Source organism: Bubalus bubalis, chromosome 12 (genome assembly GCF_019923935.1).
Source record: "Bubalus bubalis isolate 160015118507 breed Murrah chromosome 12, NDDB_SH_1, whole genome shotgun sequence".
In the NCBI taxonomy this organism is placed as follows: domain Eukaryota; kingdom Metazoa; phylum Chordata; class Mammalia; order Artiodactyla; family Bovidae; genus Bubalus; species Bubalus bubalis.
The window spans coordinates 19,192,529-19,220,394 of NC_059168.1; the positions used below are offsets into that span (position 1 = coordinate 19,192,529).

Here is a 27,866-nt window from a genome sequence, read left to right on the forward strand (position 1 = left end):
CCAAATGCAGCATTACTTATTTTAATATAAACACTAGAAGCCAAGAACCATAGCACAGGATGATGGCCAAGTCAGTAACAGTACATTTATTATTTAGTAGGTATCTAAAAGATGGTTACTAAATCTATCCTATATTATGATTAGAGTAATTCTATGAAAAAAATGACATAAAATAAGTGGATACAACAGCCTACCTCCAGGACGTGATTACAAATGTGGAAGAGAATGGATTAAAATATCAACAATGATTTGGCCTGTGTGGTGAATTGTGGTAATTTTCCCCAAAATTTAATAAATCAAATTTTATAATTAAAATTAACTTATAATAATGTATAAAATTGATTTTCCTTTGATCTCTGACTGCTTTTATGTTCATTAGACAAGATTAAGGGACTTTTCTGTTTCACAAATGAGAGATATTTTCTTATATCATAATAAGAAATAAGTTGTGCAGTGAAACAAATTAATAAATATAATTCATCAAACAGATCTCCCTTTTATAGATATGATCATAGAAAACTAGAGGTTAAGTTGTCAGTGGCTCAGAAGAGTTGAGAGAAAGTATAAAGATGTACTGGGGAGAGGAAAGGGAGAAAAAGAAAGATGGAAGGAGAGAAGGAAAAGAGAGAGAATCATTGCTACTGCATGATGTAGTATATTCCCCAAAGCAGGAAATGATGGGGAAAGCCTGGGAGGTACAAAGACCAGCAGAGAACAGCCAAGCGAGAGATAAACATACTTCATAAATAGATGAATGAAAAGGGTTATGTGCACAAAAACAAGGAGACTGGAAAACAGTCTGGCAGTTTCTTAGAAAGTTAAACACAGAGTTCCCACTGAGCCAGCAATTCCACTCCCAGATATACACCCAGACCAAGTGAAAAACAAGAGCAACACAAATACTTGTACACAACTGTTTACAGCAGCACTATTTGTAATACACAGAAAATGAAAACAACACAAACGCCCATCAACTAATGAATGGATAAATAAAATATAAACAGAAAGGAACAGTATTCAACCATTAAAAAGGATGCAGTACTGATGCATGCTACCACATGCATGAACCTTAAAAATGTTAAGTCAAGAAGTCAGTCACAAACAGTGTATGATTTCATTTATATGAAATGTTCATATTTAATATGAGAATTGATAGAAAGTAAGCTTGGGGGAAATAGAGAACTTGTGGGGCAATAGCTAAATGGTGTCAGATTTCTTTCTGGGATAATGAAAATGTTTACAATTCATTGTGGTGATGGTTATACTACTCTGTGAACATACTAAAAACCACTGAATTATACATTTAATATGGGTGAATTGTATGGTATATGAATAATATCTCAATAAAGTGTTACCAAAAAACCTCTAAAAAACAAAGAGAATAGCTTTGGAAAAGCAGGTATAAAATGAAAAAACAAAAAACCTTGCAGAAGTAAAAGTCATTAAGAAAATAAATGAGAACACACCTATCTGAGGTCTAAAGACTACATGAGGAAGGCAAGGCTACATCAGCTGCCAATTGGTGAGGGTCTGAGAGAGAATAAGTAGGAGGTAGTAGGTGATGACCAGAGAAGGTGATGGCACCCCACTCCAGTACTCTTGCCTAGAAAATCCCATGGACGGAGGAACCTGGTAGGCTGCAGTCCATGGGGTCGCGAAGAGTCGGACACGACTGAGCGACTTCACTTTCATGCATTGGAGCAGGAAATGGCAACCCACTCCAGTGTTCTTGCCTGGAGACTCCCAGGGACAGGGGAGCCTGGTGGGCTGCCGTCTATGGGGTCGCACAGAGTCGGACAAGACTGAAGCAACTTAGCAGCAGCAGAAGCAGCAGTAGGTGATGACAAGGTACGTATTTGGAACGTTCAGAAAGGTTCAGTCTACATTACACATCTGGTAAAACTTGGTGTTTAAAGTGTGCTAAACAGTATGGCAAACATTCATTCATCAATTATCTATTTGATGTGGTAAAATTCCCACTGCATAAGAGACTGGCGTAACTATGACTAATTCATTTTTGTATGCCCTCCAGCACTTAGCTCGATGCCGTCTACATAGTAGGCACTCAATATTGAATGAAACCAACCAGAGCCAGAACTCAAGGCTCTGTAATTACAAAGCATAAGTGAGGCCAAATTGCAGCCATTAAAAAAACCAGAACATTATTCCATATTTGAATCATTTTAATGGATCTTTAAATGAGAGTTTTAATTCAGTTAACTAAAATATACACAAGCATAATTTAGTAATCTAATATGAAAGCAAGAAGATCTAGCAGAAAGGTAAGGACTTTCTGAGAAATGCTAAGAAAATGTAACTTTATTCTTAATATATACACCATGAAACAGACACTTCACATTATTTTGTTTCTTCAAAACTTAAATTCTGCTTGCTTTTCAGTTAATTTTTTTTGGTAACAGATGCTATTGAATATACCATTTTTTTCCTGACAATAACAACAGGCCGCCCAACTACATGATACAATATTTTGCATTTAATTTAAAAGATTATGGCTCAGTGTTTAAAAAATAAATTAATTAATAAAAGAGAAACATTATTAGGAAAAAAAATGAAAGCACATTCACCACAATAAAAAAAAAAATCATTCCTTCAAAATTAGAAACCCGTGTGAGCATTATTTCACTTACCCTACCTCGGAAGCATATAATTCCTGTGTATAAATAAAGTTGAACCTATAGACTGGAATGATACAGTGGTTACCACTAACTAGGCCCTAACTGACAATATAAACAAAAATAAATGGAATTGCACATTAAAAGAAACTTGTTTTTAGCTTAATTGTTGGCGCAGAGTGCACGGTTGGGGCTGGCTGCCTGGTGGCCACTTTAGCCTTACTAGCTTGACTTGCTCTAACAGCAGTTTCCAGACGTACTTTCAGCTCAGGAGCTGCTCCCATTACTGTCTTGAAAGCGTGTGGATACAGAGGTCCAATATGCATTAAATTCTGGAGTGCAAACTCATGGAGATCTTTGGAAGCTGTGCTTGCTGAGGCAAAAGAATTTTCATCCAGCAGGTAAGAGATCAAAGTGGGAACTAAAAGAGCAAGTAATTGGACTCCTGCAAATAACAAAGATAAAGTCTGAAGATGCTCATGAATCTGAAAATTACAGTAAACCTTTATTTAACCCTAGGCAATTACCACAGTAGTCTGAATTATAATAAAACACAAGTAAATGTGCCCAATCTATTTTAGACCTCAATAATTATTCATTATTAATATTGAGTATTTACTAATTCTCCAAGTCACGTTAGGGTAGGAAATCAGGTTTGATTTCCTGTTAAGACTATATATTTTGCATTTATACTAATTGTTTTATTTTAAAAAATACTGGCTAAAACATAAAAATGAAGAATTTTACAAATGCCACTGGTAAAATGTATTTTGAGAATAAAATTGTGAAAATTCCAAGGGTATTCCAGAATAGGAAGGTTCGAAGTTTAATGCAACAAGGAACAGCAACATGAAGCATTCATTAAGAGGAAGAAACCATCAAAGGCATGAGCTAATGTATACATTAATGTGATGACAACCATTTCCCTTTGGTTTGTGCACGGCAGTTAGCCTCAGATTTAGTATTAATTTTCAAAAAGTGACGACTGCCTATTCTACCTCTTAGAAGTCTTACTATAGTACAAAACATCTGAGTAAAGCAGTTCTTTAAAAAATGAAATCATTATGGTGCTTACTGTTGATATAGCCCATTAATACCAAATACTAGAAATTGGTTTGAGAATTGAAGCTACATTGCCTCAGTTATTTCATACTTTAAATTAATTGGCTCTTACATGGAAAATTAAAGGGTTATTTATTAAATGAACCTTGTTAAATCTAATTATTAAACTATATTTAATTTCATGAATAATACATGAATATAGTCTTGCTGTTAAAAGAATTCAAACAACAGAGAATTATTTGAAAAAGTATAAGACTCTCTTCCCTACCTAAATTAGAACACCTGTTCAGGAATTGATCCCAAGAGTCAACTCAAGTCAGACATAATTTAATACTAACTATGCAAAAGTCAATAAGCTCAATGTTGAGATTATGAAATGAATAAGATTTAGTCTGTATGTTTATGGAATTTACATTGAGTAAAATACAAATAAAGACAAAATTATGTTGAGTCACCAAACATGGACCATGATGTCAGTCATAACATTTCTATCCAAATAATCTGTTAACATCTAGTTTCAACTAAACTTATCAGCTCCTCCCAAACAGCTCTTCTTCCTGAACTTTTCAATTTTAAGATGGCTTCCATGCTTCTTCCAAGTAACACAGTAATATTTGGCTCTTCTCTTTCTCTTGTCCCTATAACCTATACTCATCAAGTCAGATCAATTTTTTTTTCCACAATCACTTCTATACTCTTCTCTTCCACTGCAGTAATTCTGGATTATCATTTTATAGGGAACTTATCAGCAATAGCTTTTTTAAAATCTCCACTACCTTTCTAACATCTGTGAAATTCTTTCAAGAGAAGGAAAAATTTTATGATAGAAAAACTGATGCAATTTTTACCCAGAGAATAATCTGGCAATATATATTAAAAGTCTTAAAAATGTGCCTTCCTTTCAACCCAATAATTTCACTTAAAAAAATTATCTGATAGAAGTAACACACAGGAGGAGATGGCCCTTTGTCTTTTAAACTCTGTTTTGGACTATGGGGGTGAATGACCATGGGCCTGGCAAGTCATGTAAGAACACCCGTCCCACTGCTTCCACCATTTGTGAAACATGGAAGGTTCCACTAATCAGATACCACATTTCAGAGTTCTGTGAAGACCCCAGAGGAATGACTCTAGTTATACTGTTAAATTCTACTTCTACTGTTTTTTATTCTGTTAATGCAAATTTACTTCATTTAAAAAGAACATAGAATGATCACAGATAATAAAATGTCAATTTTTAAAAAAAATAAGTGTGCAAAGATATCTGTACAAGAACACTCATTTCAGTTATTGATGATCTTAAAAAAACTGGAAACAGCTTAAGAATTCAATCATAAGGTACTAGTTTAAAAAGTACAGTCTTTCTGTAACGATTAGAAGTCATAGTTTTAAAGATAAATTTTAGATTGTGATGAAATCTAAGCTTAGGGAATAAAGAGGAGTAAGTATTAAGTTGCATAAGTCTCTGGTTAAATGGATGTATATGGTAGTTTTTCATTAAATTAAAAAACAATAATTTTAAATTCTGTAGTATTTTAATACTGATGTTTAGCATGAATACTAATCTGGTCCTATTTATTAAAAAGCTTTTATATATCTCTTACAAACACCAAAATGTATTATTCTTAAAAATATATTAAACAGCCATATTTTCCCTAGTTCTTAAACAGTACCTTCCTAGAAGAAAAGATCCATGGGTTGAAATGCATCCGTAATTTATTTTAAACTCTTGCTCTTAAATATAAATCAATTCAATTTTGTTAGCAACATAAGCAAAAACATTAAGCTTTCACATAATAACAACCTTTAGAAAATTTACTGCTGCAGTGGCCTGTGTCAAGTAGCAAATAAGATTAATATGTAATACAAATCTTCATTTTAGACTAGTGGCTTTTTAGAGGAAAGTACTTACTGTTCTGTTCTTCCCCAAGAGCAACCAATGTTTCAAGAACTTTGATTCCTTCTTGAACAGCTAAGAGTTCTGTACTACTGCCTGGTCTGTTTCTTTCAACAGCTTTTAGCTTTTCAACTACTATTGGAGCTAAGGAATGGATATAAGGAGTTGAAAGGGCCCGATTGGAATGTTGAAAAACTGAGAGGAGAAGCTGGTAACATTTGGCTTGAACCTATAAACGAAAATAATTTTATTAATTTACATGTGTGACAGTTCTTATTTGCTCTACAATCACATTGCATCTTAATATGTATGGAAAACAAGCAATACTGCAGGATGAAAATAGAAATGTGATGAATTAATGCCATTTCTACTTATAGAAATGGAATAATAAAACTTCTAATATGCTAACTAAATAAAATTTAAATTAATCAAACATTCCTTATATGTTAGCTCCCAAAATACCACTGCTTATATAATTTTTGTATTTCTGTACTGTGTAAGAAATTAGATAACAGGAATTCTAATTTTTAATTCTTTCTTTAATCTACAACTGTCCCTCTCACCTTTTCAGTTCAGTTCAGTTCAGTCGTGTCCGACTCTTTGAGACCCCATGAATCACAGCACACCACGCCTCCCTGTCCATCACCAACTCCCAGAGTTCACTCAAACTCATGTCCATCGAGTTGGTGATGCCATCCAGCCATCTCATCCTCTGTCGTCCCCTTCTCCTCCTGCCCCCAATCCCTCCCAGCATCAGTCTTTTCCAATGAGTCAACTCTTCACATGAGGTGGCCAAAGTACTGGAGTTTCAGCTTTTGCATTAGTCCTTCCAAAGAAATCCCAGGACTGATCTCCTTTAGGATGACTGGTTGGATCTCCTTGCAGTCCAAGGGACTCTCAAGAGTCTTCTCCAACACCACAGTTCAAAAGCATCAATTCTGCGGCGCTCAGCCTTCTTCACAGTCCAACTCTCACATCCATATATGACCACTAGAAAAACCATAGCCTTAACTAGACAGACCTTTGTTGGCAAAGTAATATCTCTGCTTTTCGATACACTATCTAGGTTGGTCATAACTTTCCTTCCAAGGAATAAGCATCTTTTAATTTCATGGCTGCAATCACCATCTGCAGTGATTCTGGAGCCCAGAAAAATAAAGTCTGATGCTGTTTCCCCATTGATTTCCCATGAAGTGATGGGACCAGATGCCATGATCTTCGTTTTCTGAATGGTGAGCTTTAAGCCAACTTTTTCTCTCTCCTCTTTCACTTTCATCAAGATGGTTTTTAGTTCCTCTTCACTTTCTGCCATAAGGGTGGTGTCATCTGCATATCTGAGGTTATTGATATTTCTCCCGGCAATCTTGATTCCAACTTGTGCTTCTTCCAGTCCAGTGTTTCTCATGATGTACTCTGCAAATAAGTTCCTCTCACCTTAACCTAACATATTTTATATGGCTAATATTTGAATGATGTCAAACAAAGCTATAAAATATATCACACACGTCAACTCCATGTGGATTCTCTGAAAATATTTAAGTGTTCTTAAATATTTAAGATATCTAAAATACTTTGTAGGCCTAGAACACAATTTAAGTGTTCGAGGCCTACAAAGTAGTTTCAGTGGCTCCACTTTAGATTAGAAAGACTTCATATTAATAAGAAGCAAAAGAACAAAGAAGAAAGGAAGGTGCATTAACTCATTGATGTAAGGGAACAAAGTGGGAAAAACTGTTTTAGTGCTTCGGTACAAGAGAAGCTACTAAACATCACTGGACAAAAGAAAAATGCCTGGGGAATATTTTAAAAATACACATCTGTGGACCACACATCTGGAGACTCTCAGGAAGACAGTGGTAGATGTTACTAAATTGCTTTTTCTCCTGATGTTCAATAGGTTTAAGAATTATCTGTTTTGATGCTGACACTATAAAACAATAAAACTTATTTTTTAGAAAAACATTTTTTTAATGTCCTTGGTGTGATTAAGTAAACAGTGAAAAAGACAAACACATGAAGTCTCTACCAGTATATGCCAGGGTTGAGCAAGTATTTTAGATACTGGGGAATTTCTGCATATATAAATTAACATATACATGTCTCTCCTAAGTTTTAACCAGTGACCTTTTCCAGTTTTCTGGAAAATTCATATAACAAATACTTTTCATTTGATGAATCACAAATTTTTAATGAATCCATCTGAAATTTATCTTATATAGAGTGGAAGGTTTACTATTATGTTTTAAGTGTAACTTACCCACGGGTCACATGAATTTAATGCGTTTTTAAATCTGTAAATGCAGCCATTCTGCAGTGACTGAACTCCTATTATTTCACTACCAGCAGACCACAGGAAAAGTGCAATTGCTGTTAGCATGCTTACTTCATCAGGCACAGGCACAGAATCTTCTGAAATAATAGCAGAAAATTAAAAAAAAAAAAAAGAATTTTCTGAAATATATGAATAATGAAATACTTATATATATATAAAGGATACACACACACACACACACACACACACACACACATATATATATAAAGGATTTATATATATCCTTTATATATATAAAGGATTCCCTGGTAGCTCAGCTGATAAAGAATCCACCTGCAATGCAGGAGACCCTGGTTAGACTCCTGAGTTGGGAAGATCCCCTGGAGAAGGGAGAGGCTACCTACCCCAGTATTCATGGGCTTCCCTGGTGGCTCAGATGGTACAGAACCCACCTGCAATGCAGGAGAGCTGGGTTCGATGCCTTGGTTGGAAAGATCCCCTGGAGGAGGGCATGGCAACCCACTGTAGTATTCTTGCCTGGAGAATTCCGTGGACAGAGGAGCCTTGTGGGCTACAGTCCATGGGGTCACAAAGAGTCGGACATGACTGAGTGACTAAGCATAGCACATATATAAATGAAAGCATATATAATTATGACATTTAATGTTTATCTTGTTAAAAATCTACCTTAAAAAGCAAAATATTAACTCCTGATAAAGTTAGAATAGTTTTAGTAACATTAATAAAACTAATTAAAGTTTTCCCCTCCAAATATTAATCTGAAAAAAATTCAGGTAATAAAAGTAGGATATAGTTTGTTTAAAATTCAACAAGGGTAAGAGAAAGAAAATAAAATGTAGTATTTTGCCATCCAGGGACAGTTTAAGTTTAATTTCCAGGTTTTCGTTTATTTCTTCTGGTCTGGGCTAGTCTTTTATATATAATTATTTATAAACATGATTTTTAATAGATATAATGGACATATAATCCAAATGAGTATAAAAATATATTTAATATCTTTCCTACTGCCAGATAGTTGTATTTATCACTTTTGTATTTTATTATAAAACAGACTGTAATAAATAAACCTGAACACAAGTTTTTGATCAAGGTCAGAGTATGAGATCTTAAAAGCTCTTCATATATTTTGCAGAAATGACTCCATGAAAGTCTTAACTGTTTTAAATTCCCTTTAGCAAAGTATAAAAATGTTCTCCTGGCATCGATTCCACCTGTACATACTCACATTTTTTTGTTAAATGAGTTTTATAGGTAAAAATTTATATTATTTTGTTTTTGTTTTTATTTCTTTGCTTATATAACAATGTGGCCAATATTTTTATATGCTTGGTGGGCATTTCTATTTCTCTCTTACCATTGCCTGTTCTCTCCTCTTTCTTTGTTGTTGTTGTTTAGTTGCTAAATCATGTCCAACTCTTTTGTGACTCAATGGACTGTAGCTCATCAGGCTCCTTGGTCCACAGGATTTCCCAGGCAAGAACACTGGAGTGAGTCGCCATTTCCTTCTCCAGGGCATCTTCCTAACCCAGGGATCTAACCCGTATCTCCTGCATTGGCAGGCAGATATTTTACCACTGAACCACCTGAGAAACTCGTTCTTTCTTATACTGGGTGTTAAATGTTTATCTTATAAGATTTTTTTGTACATAAATGATATTAACACTGACATTATTATTTTCAGTTTTTGATCTTTTTCAGCATTCATTTTGTAAAATTTTTCCTTCTAGTTTTATTGAGATTTAATTGAAACACAGTTCAGTTCAGTTAGGTTCAGTTGCTCAGTCATGTCCGACTCTTTGCAACCCCATGAATTGCAGCACGCCAGGCCTCCCTGTCCATCACCAACTCCCAGAATTTACCCAAACTCATCTCCATCGAGTCGGTGATGCCATCCAGCCATCTCATCCTCTGTTGTCCCCTTCTCCTCCTGTCCCCAATCCCCTCCCAGCATCAGAGTCTTTTCCAATGAGTCAACTCTTTGCACAAGGTGGCCAAAGTATTGGACTTTCAGTCTCAGCATCAGTCCTTCCAATGAACACTCAGGACTGGTCTCCTTTAGAATGGACTGATTGGATCTCCTTGCAGTCCAAGGGACTACAAGAGTCTTCTCCAGCACCACAGTTCAAAAGCATCAATTCTTCGGTTCTCTGCTTTCTTCACAGTCCAACTCTTACATCCATATACGACCACTGGAAAAACCATAGCCTTGACTAGAAGGACCTTTGTTGGCAAAGTAACATCTCTGCTTTTTAATATGCTCTCTAGGTTGGTCATAACTTTCCTTCCAAGGAGTAAGCGTCTTTTAATTTCATGGCTGCAATCACCATCTACAGTGATTTTGGAGCCCCAAAAAATAAAGTCTGACAATGTTTCCCCATCTATTTCCCATGAAGTAATGGGACCAGATGCCATGATCTTAGTTTTCTGAATGTTGAGCTTACAATACTATATATATATTTAAAATGTATAGCATAATAATTTGACTCACATACATTATGAAATGACTATCAAAATAAGTTTAGCAAACATCCTCCATCTCATATAGATACAAAATTGAAGAAACAGAAAAAAATATTTTCCTTCTGCTAAGAAATTTTAGGATTTATCACCTACTTTTAATGCATGTCATTTTTCACAGGCTTATGTTAAATTTTATAGTCCAATATGCAGATGGTGATTGCAGCCATGGAATTAAAAGATGCTTACTCCTTGGAAGGAAAGTTATGACCAACCTAGAGAGCATATTCAAAAGCAGAGACATTACTTTGCCAACAAAGTTCGTCTAGTCCAGGCTACGGTTTTTCCAGTGGTCATGTATGGATGTGAGAGTTGGACTGTGAAGACAGCTGAGCGCCGCAGAATTGGTGCTTTTGAACTGTGGTGTTGGAGAAGACTCTTGAGAGTCCCTTGGACTGCAAGGACATCCAACCAGTCCATTCTAAAGGAGATCAGTCCTGGGTGTTCATTGGAAGGACTGATCCTAAAGCTGAAACTCCAGTACTTTGGCCACCTCATGGGAAGAGTTGACTCATTGGAAAAGACTCTGATGCTGGGAGGGGGTTGGAGGCAGGAGGAGAAGGGGACAACAGAGGATGAGATGGCTGGAAAGCATCACCAACTCGATGGACATGAGTTTGGGTAAACTCCGGGAGTTGGTGATGGACAGGGAGGCCTGGCGTGCTGCGATTCATGGGGTCGCAAAGAGTCAGACATGACTGAGTGACTGAACTGAACTGATATTGATATTTTCCATTGACTTAAACTTACACAGTTCAATTTTACTGCCCTATCTGTTCATTCTTGGGCCTACTCCACAGTTTTAGATAGTATGGAAATGTTTTAATAGGTAATATGACAAATTTTTAATTATTCTGTTTTCAATCTTTTCACATTTACAACAGAAATAACATGAAAGAAAATGTCAAACACTGAAAAAAAATGGACATAAATGTGAATAAGCATTCCTCCCCAAATTAAACACAAACATGAAAAATGCTTATACTTACTAGGCAAACAAGAAATGCAAGTAAAAACAATAAAATAGCATGTTTTACTTACCAGATAATGAAATTTAAAAGTCTAAAATACCATGTATTGGTGGGAATCATGCACTGTTGGTGGTAGTGCAAATTCATATAACTACTCTGCAGAGCAATTTGGCAATGTCTGATAAAATTAAAATGTGTCATCAATTCCACTTCTAGGGGTATGCTGTAGAAAATCTCATAGCACATGTGCATAAGGAATTTATAAGGATGGTCACTGAGACAATTTTTATAACTAGGAAAAATAAAAAATAGTAAAAATGGCCATTGATCGGGGAACGATTAATAACTGATAAATATAAAATGACAGACAACTACCGAGGAGTTCAGAACAATTTACAATCTAAGCGTTTTATATATACACATTCTTTCTTTGGGGGGAAAACTCCCAAGATGTATGTAAGAGGTAAGACAAGGGAAGGACCCAGGTCTACTGCACTGCAGGCAGATTCTTCACCATTTGAGCCACCTGGGAAACCCAACGCAAGGGCATAGAGTGTCAATACTCAAAATCGGAACTGAAAGTTCACATCTAAAAGATGGGACTAAAAACACTTCTCTGAGTTTATCCAGTGTTATATAGCAGTTTTCTGATGAGCTCATTCAGTCAGTCATTAAGGAACAAATATCGTAATAAATTAAAAAAATTAAAACTGACTAGATTACCTGGTTGGGAATATTCTAGGATGCATGCCAGAGTGCTACGAATTAGAGCTGTCCACTGTTTCTGAGTCTCCTCAGTTTTGGCCATTGAAAGTGTCACAATACTTTTGATGCCTTGAAGAGCTGCACTGACTGGTGGAGGAACCTGATTATCTGCAGACTTTATTGCTGTGTCTTTCAATATTCTTGCAATTAAAAACAGAATTGTGGGCAAGATTGTCATACATCCTGAAATAAAAACAAATCAGATTATCTTGTATTACTTCAGTGCGTGTATGTTTCAATTGTTTGTATCTTTTTACAACTGACTATGGTTTAATATTACTTCCCTTCCTTGTATTTATACAAAATTTATTGCACTGCTATTACTATAATTCAATGTTTGAAAGATAAAAAGGATGTCGCAAGCTATTTCAAAGAAGTCAATATTTTCTTTCTTTTCCTAATTTGCCTTGTTTTTTTATATTACTTCTAGTGTTTCACACAGAAGGAAAACTTCTGTCAAATACTTTGAAAAGTAGTTGAGAAACTTGGTGAATCATGTAGCAATTCCAAGACAAGTAATCAATCTCACTGTACTAAGTGAGCGTTAGTACTAAGTTAGTCAATGTACTAACCAAGTCAGGAAACTGATAAAAATGCTGATAAATAGGTAAGGCAAACTGAAAAATAGGTAAGGCAAAAAGAAATGAAAGAATCCTAGGATTTGTAGCTGAAAGAACTTTAAGGTAATCAAATTAACCACCCACTTAACGGTTAAGACTCCCTTCTCCACTGTGACATGCCTCCGGTGTAGACTGCCTATGAAGCTTCAATGGAGTAGTGTTTTCATATCTGTAGGCTTGTGCTGAGCTGAAAGATACCTTTATATCTTCTGATACGATATCTATTTCCTAGATACAACAGAGGCAAAGTTTACTTTTTTTATTTTTTAACATTTGTTTGTTTGGTTTTGTCAGGTCTTAGTTGCAGCATGTGAGATCTTTTAGTTTCAGCATGTAAACTCTCAGCTGCAGCATGAGGGATCTAGTTCCCTGACCGGGAATCAAGCCCGGACCCCCTGTGTTGAAACCAGAGCCTTAGCCACTGGACCACCAGGGAAGTATCAAGTGCCTACTTTTCTATCCACTAGTTCTTCAAGTATCTGCAGACAGCTATTATATTTTTCAGGTATAATTTTTTAATTAACAGTTGCTCCTTAAAGTTGGTTGTCACTCTTCTCTGACATGTTTGTCGGTGTGGCTCAAGAGTAGCAACCAGATCAGAAAATAAAGTGTTTAGTAATTTTACTTTATGTCTATTTGCTAACATTCAATGTCTTCTCTCAAGCTGTGGGTCTGTCTCTTTGCTGAAGTTTCTTTGAAATGTACCTGAAAAAGGCATCTAGAGTTTTGGTTTTTTAAATCTTAAGTCTTTATAGGCTCCTAAAGCAAACAAACCCTTAAAAATAAGTCCTACTTTTCCTTTAAGACTTAATAGGAAAATAAATCATCATAGCACTTAAAATCAAAGGCAAGCTCATCTCTGTCTAATACTGTATAATACATTTACAAATAGTGAGCAACACCATACCAGCAGGTGAACAGAGAGACGGCAAGTCGGAGAGTATGGTAACTGTGGCTGCCACCAAACGAGCACTTTCTTCTGACAGTCGAGTTTTAGTGGCTATGTGACTTGGAGAGTCCGACATCTTGGTACTGAGATGTGGCATATGACGTACTAAAATGAACATCAACAGCTCCATAGTTGCAAACACAAGAGATTTTCCAGGAATGAGACCACCACTGTCACCTCCTTCTCCTAATACAGGACAGGACTCTTTTTCCATATCATCCTCATCTTGGGTAAAAGAAAATCTGGTGAAATTCTCAGCAAAAAGGATAACAAATAGTAGAGGTAACAACACAGTAAGTATGTTTAATAAATTCTTTCAAAAGAATTTAGAATTTACAACTAAATGTCTAACTGATGCCATGTCTTTCTCAGAATAATTCTCTGCCTTATAATTGTTTATTGACCTCTCCTTAAATGTAACAATTCATTTTCTACTTTACTTTACTAAAAATAAAATTTTTATTAGGTATTTTTAATAGGAATGTATTTCATAATAGGAGTAACACATATGCTAGGCTTGAAACACATGAAGTTAACACTTTTGCACGTGAAAACAGTTGAATATGAGCAATTTCATTTGGGTCATTCTAATGAAAGTAAAATCAACTGCAATCTTTTAAATGTATGGTTAAATTTTTTCATTAAAAACTTCCTGACATTAATATTCAAAAAATTAGAATAGAAATAAATCTACTTTAAAGTTAGTGTAATTTCTTGTGCTTACTTAGTGTGTTTCTTTTTTCTTGCAAATAATCCTGAGCAGCTCTTACTATCTGTTGTACAACTCCAGTCACCAGCAGCTGGACAGACGGTGGATTCCAGGTCAACAGGAGGCGGTGTAAAACACTCAGTAACTCAACACCAATCAGCTATTATAAATTAATAGAGAGAAATTAAATTAATTTAAAGGATATATTTATATTATTAAATCTAGGAGAATATACATATAAAAATACATAGATTTGGTAGCTAAAGTTAATACATAAAATATGCAGCAAATATTATAATAATCTTGAAAAATGGTTATATTTTATCTCAATGTATTTTCAGTCAAAAATTACTTCATTATATATTTAAATGATTTTTCCATTTAAAATATTTCTTTTCTCTTTTGGACTAAACAGCATTGCTAGTGTTTAGTGCCACTAAAATTTATGATTTCTAATCCGAGTATTCAAGAGTAGTCCACCAGAAATTCTAGGCAGGCTGGCAAGCTGCTCCAAGATTCGTCTCAGAACTATTACAAACTTTAACCACTCACTATTCACTTAGGCTTCTCACAATCTTCCACATCAACCCCATCCAATGAACCCACCTCAAATTTCAAAGAGGGAGAAAAAAAATTAAATTGCAACCAAAGCCACCTTTACCTCTTTCCTTAAGATCAAGATCAGCCCCTTGTCCGAGGCTGATAATTTTTTTCTCACATGTTTCCATGCCATCCTTTTTGACTTCCCAAGGATTCATCAAGGACCTCAATCATACCCCATATATCATAGATAAACTAAGCTAAGCGTCTCTTCCCCAATATAAGTAGTTGCTCAAGTCTTTCCTATCTAATTTCCCTCCACGCCTCAGAAAACCCTCACATCCTTCCATCTGCCCCCATGATCTCTTCTGTCTCTGTCCTGATGGAAAGATGCCACTCCCTTCACCCCTTCATTCACTCCTCAAAACTTCTCTAATCTGGCTCCATTCACCTGAGAAAATGCTCTGCCTGAGGTCACCAATAACCTCCTGGGACTCTCTTCTGTCCTGACTCACTAGATTCTGTTCCTCTGAGACTTGTCTGTCCTTGACAATCTCTCTTGTCTTTGGTAACTCTGTTCTCTTTAGTTCTCCTACCTCTCCAGTAGTCTGCACTGCTGATTAATTTCCCTCATCTCCACCCTTATTTGTTATTTATCTCTAAAGTTCCAGTCTTGGCCCTGTTTCCTTCTTCTTTTATTCAGTTTTCTGAGGCCAGTGAACTCATTGTCTCTCTGGAATTATGAAAACAGCCTCGTAATTGACCTCCTTTCTCCCTTCTCATGTCTTAAAAATCAACCACTATAAAACTGATGGAGAGGTCAAATTTATGTCTATTGTAGTTATGAAATACACATTTAACCATGTTGTTTAATCTACTGCACTTACAGTCAATTATTTCAATTTTAACATAATATGTCACACACCTTCATTCACAGATTAAACTTTATTGGTTTGACTATTTGAAAACAACCCTCCAGTTTCTTGTGGTAATGTGCAGTCTAGCTGAGGCCCAGCTTTAAGCTACAAGGCTGGAGTACAAGATGAGTTCATCAATAAGTGACGCTTATAATCACACAGCACATACTTCATTTTGTTTCATGTGGGTTTTTTTCTTTTTTATTGAGCAAATATCATGTACAAAACTAATTTTAAGAGAACACAATGATAAGAACTTTGTTTTTTTTATCTTTTTGTGTTTTATAGAAGATTATCCCAAGAGGTACTATTTGGTAGTGATGGTGTCCAAAGAAATGGTTATTATGAAGATAAAAGACTTCCTAATTAAAACAAACAAACAAATCCAGTGGAAACTTGGTTCTGTAACATGAATAAAATCCTCTAAAAATTCCATACAAAAAATTAGAAAACACAATTCATTAAATTTCTTAAATGAGTACTTGAGCCAGTGCAAAAACCTTATTAAATGAGATCAAGTTTAATCAAACATTTAAAAGTGACATAATTTATTTGGATTTTCCAGGCAAGAATACTGGAGTGGTTTGCCACTTCCTACTCCAGGGGATCTTTCTAACCCAGGGATCAAACCTGGGTCTCCCGCATTGCAGCAGACTCTTTACTGAATGAGCCACCAGGAAATCCCCAATTTATTAATAGCCTTATGAATTAACTCAGCCCTTTACTAGCAGAACCATTAACTGGGACTGAGGGGATCCTTTACATTTTTAGTTATATCTGATTGCTGATGAACTCATCAAAGAAGGTATAGTAATGATCTCTAGTCCAGCATGTCTGGTCATCCAACATTCAATATAAGGTCTTAGATGAAGCCAAAATCCTGAACACTTATTATATAATATGTATCTCATATGTGAGAAAATTACCTTAAGATAAATATGATGAATACAAAGCATAAATTATCTATTATAGAAATATACTGCACCTGATCTTCTGCAATATGGATTCGGGCATAAGGAGAATCTAGCAAGGTGTGCAAGGCCTGTAGACAAGCTGTAACATGTTCAACAGGCTCCTCAGGCCTTGGGGAACAAAGGAACTGTATACTCACACCTGTAATATACAAAATTAACACACAGGTTTCTTAGTATAAAACACTTTGTTGCTTTGACAGCATTTTTTTTTTTTACCTACTTATTTTACAGCTTACTTTAACATGTATTTATTAATGCCTTAAAGTAAGTTCAAAATGATTGTCAAAATAAGTAGCCAAACTTAACATAGGTTGTAGCCTTGGAATGAGACAAACAGTCACATTGGAAGCAAGTGAGGGAGTTCCAAAGTCATCAGGTTGATTAAGAAGCTACTTAAAGACATTTAAAAATAATACATTAAGAATAAATTTATGAAAATTATAAGATTATGATAAATGATTGCAAATTCTGAAATGTTACAAGAGAATCTACACAGCAATTATAAATAACAATTACTCAAATTTGCTTTAACTTTACATTTATATTTATATGCATATATACATTTATATATGTGTATATATATAAAAATTTATACCTATATACATAATTTATGCATATATTACATTTATAATGTAAATATAAATTTATATTTCCTCATAGAGTAATTTAAGTGTCAAGTAAAAAGAAAACATATAAAAAAAAGTTTAACTTTTTCCTTGAAAATTATTCAGTATTGCTCTGTGAGTGAACATGATAGAGAATTTTTAAGGAGTAATTTAATAATTAAATTTTTCTATTAAAAATTCAGTTAATTAAGAAAACGTGCTAAAAAAAAAACACCTCTGTTTACTATTTCTTATCTGAACTATACTGTAAAAGTTTTTTCCATAGCATTAAAATGAAAGATATGAAGGAGTTCAAAACATGCTGCACCAAAATATACCTTCTTGGCTGAACACATTTGAGAAATAGCAGATGCAGGCAGGGCTCTTTGACCCCCTTTCTACCCAAAAGCAGGTCATAAAATTTCTCATTAGAAAGATGCCCTCCCTGTATCAGGCAAAGAATATTTTTACTTCTTGAGCCTGGGAGTCGATGTTGAAATAGACCGATCAGAACAAACCTACTAAAATAAGCCTGATCTTCTACTGTTGCTGTTCAGTGGCTAAGCTGTGTCTGACTCTTGCGACCCCAGGGACTGTAGCCCACCAGGCTCCACTGTCCATGGAATTTCCCAGGCAAGAATACTGGTGTGGGTTGCCATTTCTTTCCCCAGTTGATCTTCCCAGACCAGGAATCGAACTTGCATCTCCTGCACTGGCAAGCAGATTCTTTGTTGCTGAGCTATCAAGGAAGCCCCGATTTTCCATTTGTTTCTCCCATATACTTTTTAGTTCCTGGACAACTTATCATCCCTGGCCCCAGCCCTTTGTCTTATCAGATCCCCACAATTTATTCTTGTTCGTGTAAAACTGTATACAATCTTTAAGACCTAAAAGTTTCTTCAGGTCTTCATTTTCCTCCTATGTACATGTAAAAGTTTTAAATCAATTATATTCAAAAGCAGAGACATTACTTTGCCAACAAAGGTCAGTCTAGTCAAGGCTATGGTTTTTCCAGTGGTCATGTATGGATGTGAGAGTTGGACTGTGAAGAAGGCTGAACGCTGAAGAATTGATGCTTTTGAACTGTGGTGTTGGAGAAGACTCCTTGAGAGTCCCTTGGACTGCAAGGAGATCCAACCAGTCCATTCTGAAGGAGATCAGCCCTGGGATTTCTTTGGAAGCAATGATGCTAAAGCTGAAACTCCAGTACTTTGGCCACCTCATGCGAAGAGTTGACTCATTGGAAAAGACTCTGATGTCGGGAGGGATTGGGGGCAGGAGGAGAAGGGGACGACAGAGGATGAGATGGCTGGATGGCATCACTGAGTGAACTCCGGGAGTTGGTGATGGACAGGGAGGCCTGGCGTGCTGCGATTCATGGGGTCGCAAAGAGTTGGACACGACTGAGCAACTGATCTGATCTGATCTGATATGCTTTTCTCCTATTAATGTGTCTTATGTCAGTTTAATTCTTAAGCCAGTCACAGAACTTAAATGGTAGAAAGCAGTTTTTTCTCCCTTACAGATAAACATTTTGAGAAGTAATATATCTTGAGATACATTAAGATGGCTCACTTACCTAAAATCAGATGCATTCTGTCTTTGTTAATTTCTGCCAAAGATTTAGCACTAGGTGTTGCTCCTGATGCTTGGCTTAAATTGACCGGTATGGAACGTTTTTGTAAAGTGGATATTGCTGCTGCTTCTGCTGACTCTGAACATGTAAATCCTGTGCTGTTTAACCAAAGTGCCACTGCATGGAGAATTGGGGCCCAGGAATTCCGATAGTGCAGTCTAGCCGTATCAATAGTCTCAGGAGTATAAAATGCCCCACCTGAAAAACAATCAAATCAATGAAAAACATTACTTCTATTATACATATTCACTCATTTATGAACAACTTCCTTTAAAAATACCTGGTACATACTGGCTTAGTCCATTTGACCTGCTTTAAGAAAATACCACAGACTGGCTACACAACAGAAATTCATTTCTCATGGTTCTGGAGGCTGTAAGATGCCAGCATGGTTGGGTGAGGGCCTTCTTCCTGACTGACAGCCAGTACCTTCTTGCTTTCTTCACAAGGTGGAAGGTAGAAAGGGTTGGGGGCTCTGTAGGTTCTCTTTTACAAGGGGACTACTCCCATTCCTAGGGACTCCACCCTCATGACCAAAGCACCTCCCAAAGGACCCATACCTCCTAATACCATCACAACAGGGATTAGGTTTCAACATAAACATTCTGAGGTGATACAAATATTCAGATCACAGCACACATAAAAGAGGAATCTGGCCAAAGAGTTTCTCCCCAAGGATCTCTAAAACCGACATCATTCCTACAACTGCTTACCTGGAGTGCCTATCACTTCCTTGTGATTTATGCCAGCATTTCCAGCCTTTCCTCTGCAAGTGCTCACGCCTCTGAGTGCCTTCTACCTTGCCCCACCCATGGTCACAGGCTTCCTCTTCACTGTCGCCAGCAACTCGTAAAACCCTCATCACCTTTCCTTTCTCTTATAGCCAGCGAACTCTGTCTCTTCTTTTTTTCCCCCCACTCTTTGGCAAATTCTTCCCTTCTTCCTGCTTTCACTATCAAACTGAGGACTTCACATCTGCCCTGGCACACACACAGTGAGCAACACGGTGGTATACCTCATCATGATTACGCATAATAACTCTTTACACAGTTATTTAGAGTACCCCAGCTCAGACAGTTATTACTGTAACAGTGAGAACATTTTTGCTTGGGCTGACAAGTAAAGTTTAATGCCGTATCTGAATTTATAAATTCAGTATGGACAGAATATCAAGTTTAAGTCCACAGAAATTTAAGATGTTATTATTACTATTGTGGCCAGTCTCCACCAATTCCATTTTGTTTAATTACTACTTTGAACTCCATTAAAAGCAAAACTCTGAACGCAGTACTTACCATCTGGGGGGAGCTGACTAGCGAATTCAGCTGGTAAAGTTAAAAGCGCGTAGTCTTTTAATGCTGCCAACCACAGGCGACTAAGTATTGGCAGTTCAGGCTGTACAAGTGTTATTAAACTATCTGGTGGTAGTTCATCTATGGTACTGTCGTCATCATCATCGTCATCAGTATTTTTAACTGCTCTTTTTGGTTTTGACTCTGCTTCTTTTTTAATATTCATAGCAACCACATAGACCTAGTAAGATATTCAGGAGGAGAAAAGAACAAGATATAATATTAAGAAATGACATATCCTAAGCTGTTATGATTATATGGAGAAGAAAATGGTAACCCCACTCCAGTATTTTTGCCTGGGAAATCCCATGGACAGAGGAGTCTGGCAGGCCATCAGCCATGGGGTCGTAAGAGTCGGGAGCGACTTAGCGACTAAACCAACACCACTATGATTATACCGTTGAATCATCACAAGTAACCGAGTACTATTAGTAGAAAGTATGCAACTTCAGACTTTCCTGATATCCTCAAAAGAATAATCCCACCTATTTTGGAGGCAATCTTTTTTTTTTTTTTAATAATAGATCTGACTACTGCTCTCACAGCACATTCCTTGAGTAGGGTTCTCTGAATTTTTTCTGGCTTCTCTTGTTCTACTTCACAAAGCCCCCCTTTATATGTGGTTTTCTTTTTTTTTTTTTTTTTTTTTTTTTTGCCATAGGGTATAACTTCCTGTTTACTGCATTTGCTTTCACAGGCTTATTAGACACAATCAGACGGCATTCAAAGAAAAAGCTAAGGGAAGAGAAACCACAACCTGGATTTCCACTAATATCCCCCAAAACCCCTTCTTTTAGAGTGCTTAAGTCATATTTAGCAATCTAGTCCTTGTAACAGATAGCTCAGCCAAGAATAATATAATTTACTGGCTATATATAATATCTGTATCTTTTCTTTCCACTTTGTAAACCAAAAGGATATATAATAACAACTTCTGAAAATACAATCTTAAAGATTCTTTGCCAAAGTTATTTTTGTTTGTATTCTTTTGTAGTTGTACATACATTTTGGCTTTGGCAACCAGCACCTAGCTGAATTACACATCCACGAAAAAGCAAAAAAAGGGGGGAGCAGTCAAGGGAGTAAGAGAACAACAGAAAATTACACTAGGTATCTTTAGAAAAATGTTTGCTATACACAGTTATTTTCATTGTACATAAGAGGAAGTCTATGTATCTGAACCAGGGACACTTGTTGATGGTAGGGTCTTATCTCTATCCCTACAACAAGCAGACGGCTACAGTACAGTAATTGACTAAGTTTAGACAATGATGACAGGAAACAATAAATCTTCATTTCTAAGAAGAAGCATTCCTTAACACGGTGGTGGTCTTATATATATCATTTAATTATAGTCGGTTAGTCATACTAACACCTGACAATTTAGAAGCATAAACCATCTAACTTTTGGAATAGGGACTTTGAATCTCAAGTTATAAACATATCATATTCATATTTTTTAGTGGTTTTAAGCTTGCTTTCTTCACTTAGATTTATTATAATGTTGATATTTTAAGAAAATGTCTCACTCAAGAAACACTGTAAGTATACTCAGCCATTCACTCATCAAATTCTTCTTAGGTACCTACTCTTGCCTTGCATTTGCTATTGTGCTTGGATCTGAGGCAACAAAGACAAATTATATGTGGTTTTCACTGCCATGAACTCACAGACTGATAAAATGATAGAAGGGTGAAAAAAGGGATAGGAGAAGGGACATTTTTTAAAATTTGTTTTAAATGACCTATCTTCCCATCTCACTATGAGCTGTGACCACATCCACTGACTGGCACCTAATGAACACTCGTGGTCTGTGTAATGAATGAATCACAGGGAACATGAAAGATAAAGAATCTTAATGGACTATGAAAAGGCGAGACACAATTCAAAGAAAAAAGTTCACCTGTTGACAGGCAAAGATGGAAGTAGGGATTCCAGGCAGACAGAGTATCAAGAGCAAGAGCACAAGAGATAGGAAACAGCAAGGCATTCTAAGGAAATTCCCAGTGTTCGGTATTAGACTGAACATAGAATACAAGGCAGAAGGAGCTGAAGATTTTACTCTGTTGGTAATGGGCAAGTGGAGTCAATGCAGGATTTAAAGGTCAGATGTATGTATTTTTCCTCAACTTTTATTTAAAAAATTATACTGTGGGCCTCCCTGGTGATTCAGTGGTAAAGAATCCACCTGTCAAAGCAGGAGACACTGGTTCAATCCCTCATCTGGAAAGATTCCACATGCCACGGAGCAACCAAGCCCATGCCCACAACTACTGAAGCCTGCACACTCTAGAGCCTGTGCTCCACAACCAGAGAAACCACTGCGATGAGAAGCCCACGCATCACAACTCGAGAGTAGCCCCCGTTCGCTGCAATGGGAGAAAAGCCTGAGCAGCGATGAAAACTCAGCATGGCCATAAATAAAATAAATAAATAAAAATTTAAAAGTACACCATAAAAAGTTAAAAATGAGTTAATAAAATTACTCATAATCCTAATTTCCAGGTTTTCACATTCCAACTGAGCTGTAATTTTGCTGTACAGAGAATTTTGTATTTAATCTTAACTGTTTATAAAAGGATTTCCATATAAATACTAGTCTTCATAACTATTATTTTTAATAGCACTAATAGAAGACATTATACACCTAACAGTTTTCCTGTAGTTGACATTTTATATTTCTAAAAATTCTTTTCAGCCCTGGGAATCTTAGAAGATGAGGCATAGTTTTCAACGACAAAGGTGTTCAGTTCTTCACATTATGAATGTTCCAAACAAATATTTTTGTTAACTTCTCTCTTTTTCATATTTTGAATATTCTTCCCTCAGATAAAATCCCAGAAATGGAATGACTGGGTCAGTGATTATAAATACTTCCATGGCTCTGAACAGACACTGTCAAATGCTTTCTAAAAGGGGCATATATTTTACATTGCTACCTGCAATATGAAAATATATTTTTTGACTTGTTTTTGTAAAAAATTTGGGGTTTATTTTTCTTACGAGAAGGTACACAAGAAATATAGAAAAATCAGATGCACAATAAAGCCAGAAACAATCTTACAACCCAGACGTAATACTGTTAACATGCTAGACACATTGTATATACATATTCAGTCTTTTAAACAATAATATGTTTGTCTGTAACTTTTAACTCAATTTTCTATTCATTTAACACCATCATCTTTGGATCAAGAAATACATGTATTTCCTTCTCTTTAGAATGATAAACAACATCACAACAAACATCCTCACAACAGAATCTGTGTATATTCTCGATATTCCTTAGGATAAACTGGTAAACCAATGGGTGTGGTTTTAGAAAAGTGTTTGGCTATACTATGTTGACCCCTGAACAACATAGGTTTGAACTGTGTGGGTCCACTTGTAAGCAGATTTTTTTCAATAGTAAATACTACAGTACTTACTACATGTCTAATAAATAGCTAAAAGTATGGAATTTAGGAGAGAGGTCTGAGCAGGAAATTAGATTTAGCATATTTCACACACGGGTGAAAGCTACAGGGTGTGGGTGTAGATGTGATTACCCATAAAGAGCAAGAAAAATGACAAGAAAAATATCAACATTTAAAGGGTAGGCAGGCAAAGAGAAGCCAGCAGGTGATGCTAAGAATGAACAGTGAAAAGAAAACAGGAGAAGCAAGGGAGTGGGGTCAGGAAGTCAAAGAAAACAAAGAGTTTCCAGAGGAGACAATATCAAAAGCTGCAGAAAGGCTAAGTCAGACAGAGACTGAAAAGTGTCCAGTGATTTGGAGAATTGTATCATTTGTAACTTTAGTCATTTCAGTGGAGTGGTGAGAATAAACCTAGATTGCAGGGGACTGAGAAGTGGGTGACTCAACAGTCAAGGACGTGAAGAGGAGAGTGAGTGGAAGAGGAAGCTGAGTTGGGGACAACGAAGGGAAGGAGGGAGGAAGAGCATGCAGAGGGAGATGGAGAGATACAGAAGTGGGGTAAAACTGAATGCACTTAGCTTGAAATAGTCTCCTCCTCAGACTCTTGCTTATTAACATCTGCTCTCATGCTCCAGGTCCCAGCCTAAGTGTTTCTCTCTCCAGGAAGCCTCTTCTGAACCCCCAGAGTATTTTAGGTGCCTCTGCTGTGTGTTTACAACAGTCTGTACTTTTCCTGTAACACTCATTATTTTTGACTCACATACTTGTCCACTAGTTTGTTTTCCTCAGTAAGTGTAGAACATCTGGCTTGTGCACTACGGTATTATCAACTGCTACCCTGGCACAGAGCTAATGCTCATTTAACACTTTGTTGAATGAATTAGAGTGGGAAAGAAAATCGAGGAAAGGGAATCCTAGATTAGAGGAAAACTTTAAAATAATAATAATAATTATACTAATAACAGCAGGCAACATTCACTGAGCATATAAATAAGGTAGTTATTGAACAAAACCCTTATTACTTCACAATGAAGTCTCATTTACTTCACCATGTAATTCTATGAAATGTGCATAATTATTATCCCGGAGAAGGCAATGGCACCCCACTCCAGTACTCTTGCCTGGAAAATCCCATGGATGGAGGAGCCTGTAAGGCTGCAGTCCATGGGGTTGCTAAGAGTCAGACACAACTGAGTGACTTCACTTTCACTTTTCACTTTCATGTATTAGAAAAGGAAATGGCAGCCCACTCCAGTGTTCTTGCCTGGAAAATCCTGGGGGTGGGGGAGCCTGGTGGGCTGCCGTCCATGGGGTCGCACAGAGTCGGACACGACTGAAGCGACTTAGCAGCAGCAGCAGCAGCAGCATTATCCATGCTTTAGGGTTAAGAAATCAGGTTTAGAGAAGCAGGTAAATAATTCACCCAAGGTCACACAGGTAAAAGGACAGTTATCAACTCACATAGATCTCAAGACCTGAGGGTAACAATCTGAGAAGCTGGAAAACTAACATCCTCTGTTTTCTGAGTAAAAAGTAGAAGCAAAGATACATCCTGAACAGAGAAATCTAGAATATGTTGGGCCTTTGAGGTAAAAAGATGAAGGAAAGGAAGTTAAGCAAGGAAAAGATTTACTTGACAATATTATAGGCTGAGGGCTGAAGTGTAAATTATTTAATTATAGAACCAAGTTACCCCAAAATAAGAAAAGAGTTTCAAACAAAAATGTGCATTAATAAATTAGTTATATGAAGTTTTCTTCTAACTTGTTAAAGTGAAAGTGAAGTGGCTCAGTCGTGTCCAACTCTGCAACCCGTGGACTGTAGCCCACCATGCTCCTCCGTCCATGGGATTCTCCAGGCAAGAATACTGGAGTGGGTTGCCATTTCCTTCTCCAACTTGTTAAAAGTAATTATTTATTTTCTATTCAGTGCCAGTTACAATGCTCAGCTTTTTTTTAATACATGTCACTTTAGAAAATATTATTGTACTTCCATGTTAGATAAAGAAACTGAGTATCTGAGAGATCAACTCACTTGATCAAAGTACCAAAGATGGTGAATTATAGAGACAGAACCTGCTGTAGGGTCTGTGATTCAACATTTAATGCTTTTTATATTGAACTGTGCCAGACTACCTAGTAGGTAAATCAAGCACATTCATGCAATTCAGCAGAGAACCAGCTAACTGGCAAATGGTCTTATCCAATTACATAACTGTCTCTATGTTTGGGAAATTCATGAATAGGGCTGGAGAATTAACAACAATTTTGAAAGATTTTTTAAAAATAAAAATCATTCAATCATTTGGAATGTAATTTCTACAGTAACATTTAGTTAAAAATTAGATATGTGAAAATAACAAAGAATTTCTGTGAATCTCAAAGTGAGAAAATAATCACATTATAAGTATCTTTCTAACACTACTTTCCACTTAAAATTATACATTTGCATTAATTTGATAAGATCTTATTGGTAAGAACAAACATTTTATCAATGTGAATGTTATTTTACTTGTCTAAGACAAAAGATGGCAGCAGGGTGAAAATAAATGAACACTCAGGGATACTCTATGAAAACAACTTGATCTAAAAAACAGAAAGAAAACTAATTTCTACAATATCTTATTGCTCTAATTTTCCCTTCTTTTTCTTCTGTGACAAAAAAACCCACAAACCCCCAGAGGTCCTTTATCGAAACTGTATCATCTGGGTGTTGTATGCTTTGAGCCAGCAATTGCCTGCAGGGTGGTCACAGGCTGCTGATAACCATGGAAATAGGAAAGTAAGATACTGGGTTGGCAGTGGAAGGAATAAAGAGATACTTGAAATACCCAAATGCAGAAGATAAGAATTTGAAAGTAACTAGCAGAAGGGATTTAGAAAAGTGAAATTAAAACAGTATCATTATTTTTAAAAATAATGTGGGCATAAAAAGAGGTAAAAACAGCTGTTAAAAAAACAAAACATACAACAAAAAAAACTCTTACAGCCTAATCAATGAGTGGCAGCAAGTCTCCTGAAATTTAATCAAATAAAAGATTCTTGGCATGATTTTTTCTATTTTTTTATTATTTGTAGGTTTTCTCCACTTAATTTGTCCATAGTAAGTAAGAAGAGGTCTTCTTCAATATAGATGTTTTAAAACTGATTCATGTCAACATATGGCTAAAACCACCACAAAATTGTAAAGTAATTAGCCTCCAATTAAAATAAATAAATTAAAAAAACACTAATTAGAAATACTAATTTTCAAAGGTTCAATATGAGCTCTTTTGAGACATAAATGCATATGTATTTCAGTGAGAAAGCAAATAGCAAATTTTTTTCAAGCACTCTATACCAAAGGTCAGCTTAAAAAAAACAAAAACCAAACAAAATTTTTTTACCTATTAGAGAAGGGAACATTTTCTCATGGATGGAGAAACAGTTAAAAACAATAGGCTGCCGTTACCTCTGCCCATGCTTTGAGAACAGCCAGTTTTTCCATGGTTGTAGCACTCTCTCGGTACAGTTGGCTGGAAGATCCTTTTCCGGCCTGAACTTTGTCCAGGGAAGAAACAAGCAGATTGTGTACTCGACGGAGATCATTGAGATCACTGACAACTCCACTGCCAATCCATGTACTACACACCTAGCCAAAGCGGGGGAGAAAAAAAAAAAGAACTCTTATTTTTATATTAAAAAGTTAAGATTAAACATATAAAAGGCTGGCGTTAATATGATTTTTTTCCTAGAGGGAACCAATACAGAACAAAACCAATGAACAAAACAAAATCCTTCAATGCTATGCTTTTTTTTTTTTTTAATAAAAAATGAATAGCAAGTATGGAACTTATTATACTCCTATGTAGAAAACAAAACAATATTTACTTACCATGTTTCCACTATCTAAATTCCTAAAAATTTTAACAGAAAAAAATCTGCAGCCAAATCAGTTCAGTCACAAGTAATTCTTTAATTCAACATTTCTGTTTACTATAGTCAAAGGTTATTCTGAGCTATACAGAGAAG

At 36.0% G+C, this 27,866-nt stretch overlaps 1 protein-coding gene across 3 annotated transcripts in view; it reads right to left on the bottom strand.

The window, feature by feature from the left end:
• Window positions 1–2,165: 2,165 nt before the first annotated feature.
• The window catches only part of HEATR5B (HEAT repeat containing 5B), a 101,822-nt gene continuing 76,121 nt past the window's right edge, over window positions 2,166–27,866 (bottom strand). For 2 of the 3 annotated variants that reach the window (XM_044925824.2, XM_006056842.4), the window contains 10 exons: window positions 27,307–27,486; window positions 20,384–20,621; window positions 19,032–19,286; window positions 16,859–16,986; window positions 14,432–14,576; window positions 13,666–13,932; window positions 12,097–12,321; window positions 7,850–8,001; window positions 5,608–5,821; window positions 2,166–3,078 (listed from right to left, as the gene is read on the bottom strand). In XM_044925824.2, coding sequence (XP_044781759.2) covers window positions 2,774–3,078; window positions 5,608–5,821; window positions 7,850–8,001; window positions 12,097–12,321; window positions 13,666–13,932; window positions 14,432–14,576; window positions 16,859–16,986; window positions 19,032–19,286; window positions 20,384–20,621; window positions 27,307–27,486 — 2,109 coding nt within the window. In that variant the 3' untranslated portion in view covers window positions 2,166–2,773. The remainder of the gene's footprint in view (window positions 3,079–5,607; window positions 5,822–7,849; window positions 8,002–12,096; window positions 12,322–13,665; window positions 13,933–14,431; window positions 14,577–16,858; window positions 16,987–19,031; window positions 19,287–20,383; window positions 20,622–27,306; window positions 27,487–27,866) is intronic. The other variant, XM_006056844.4, reaches the window with a different exon arrangement.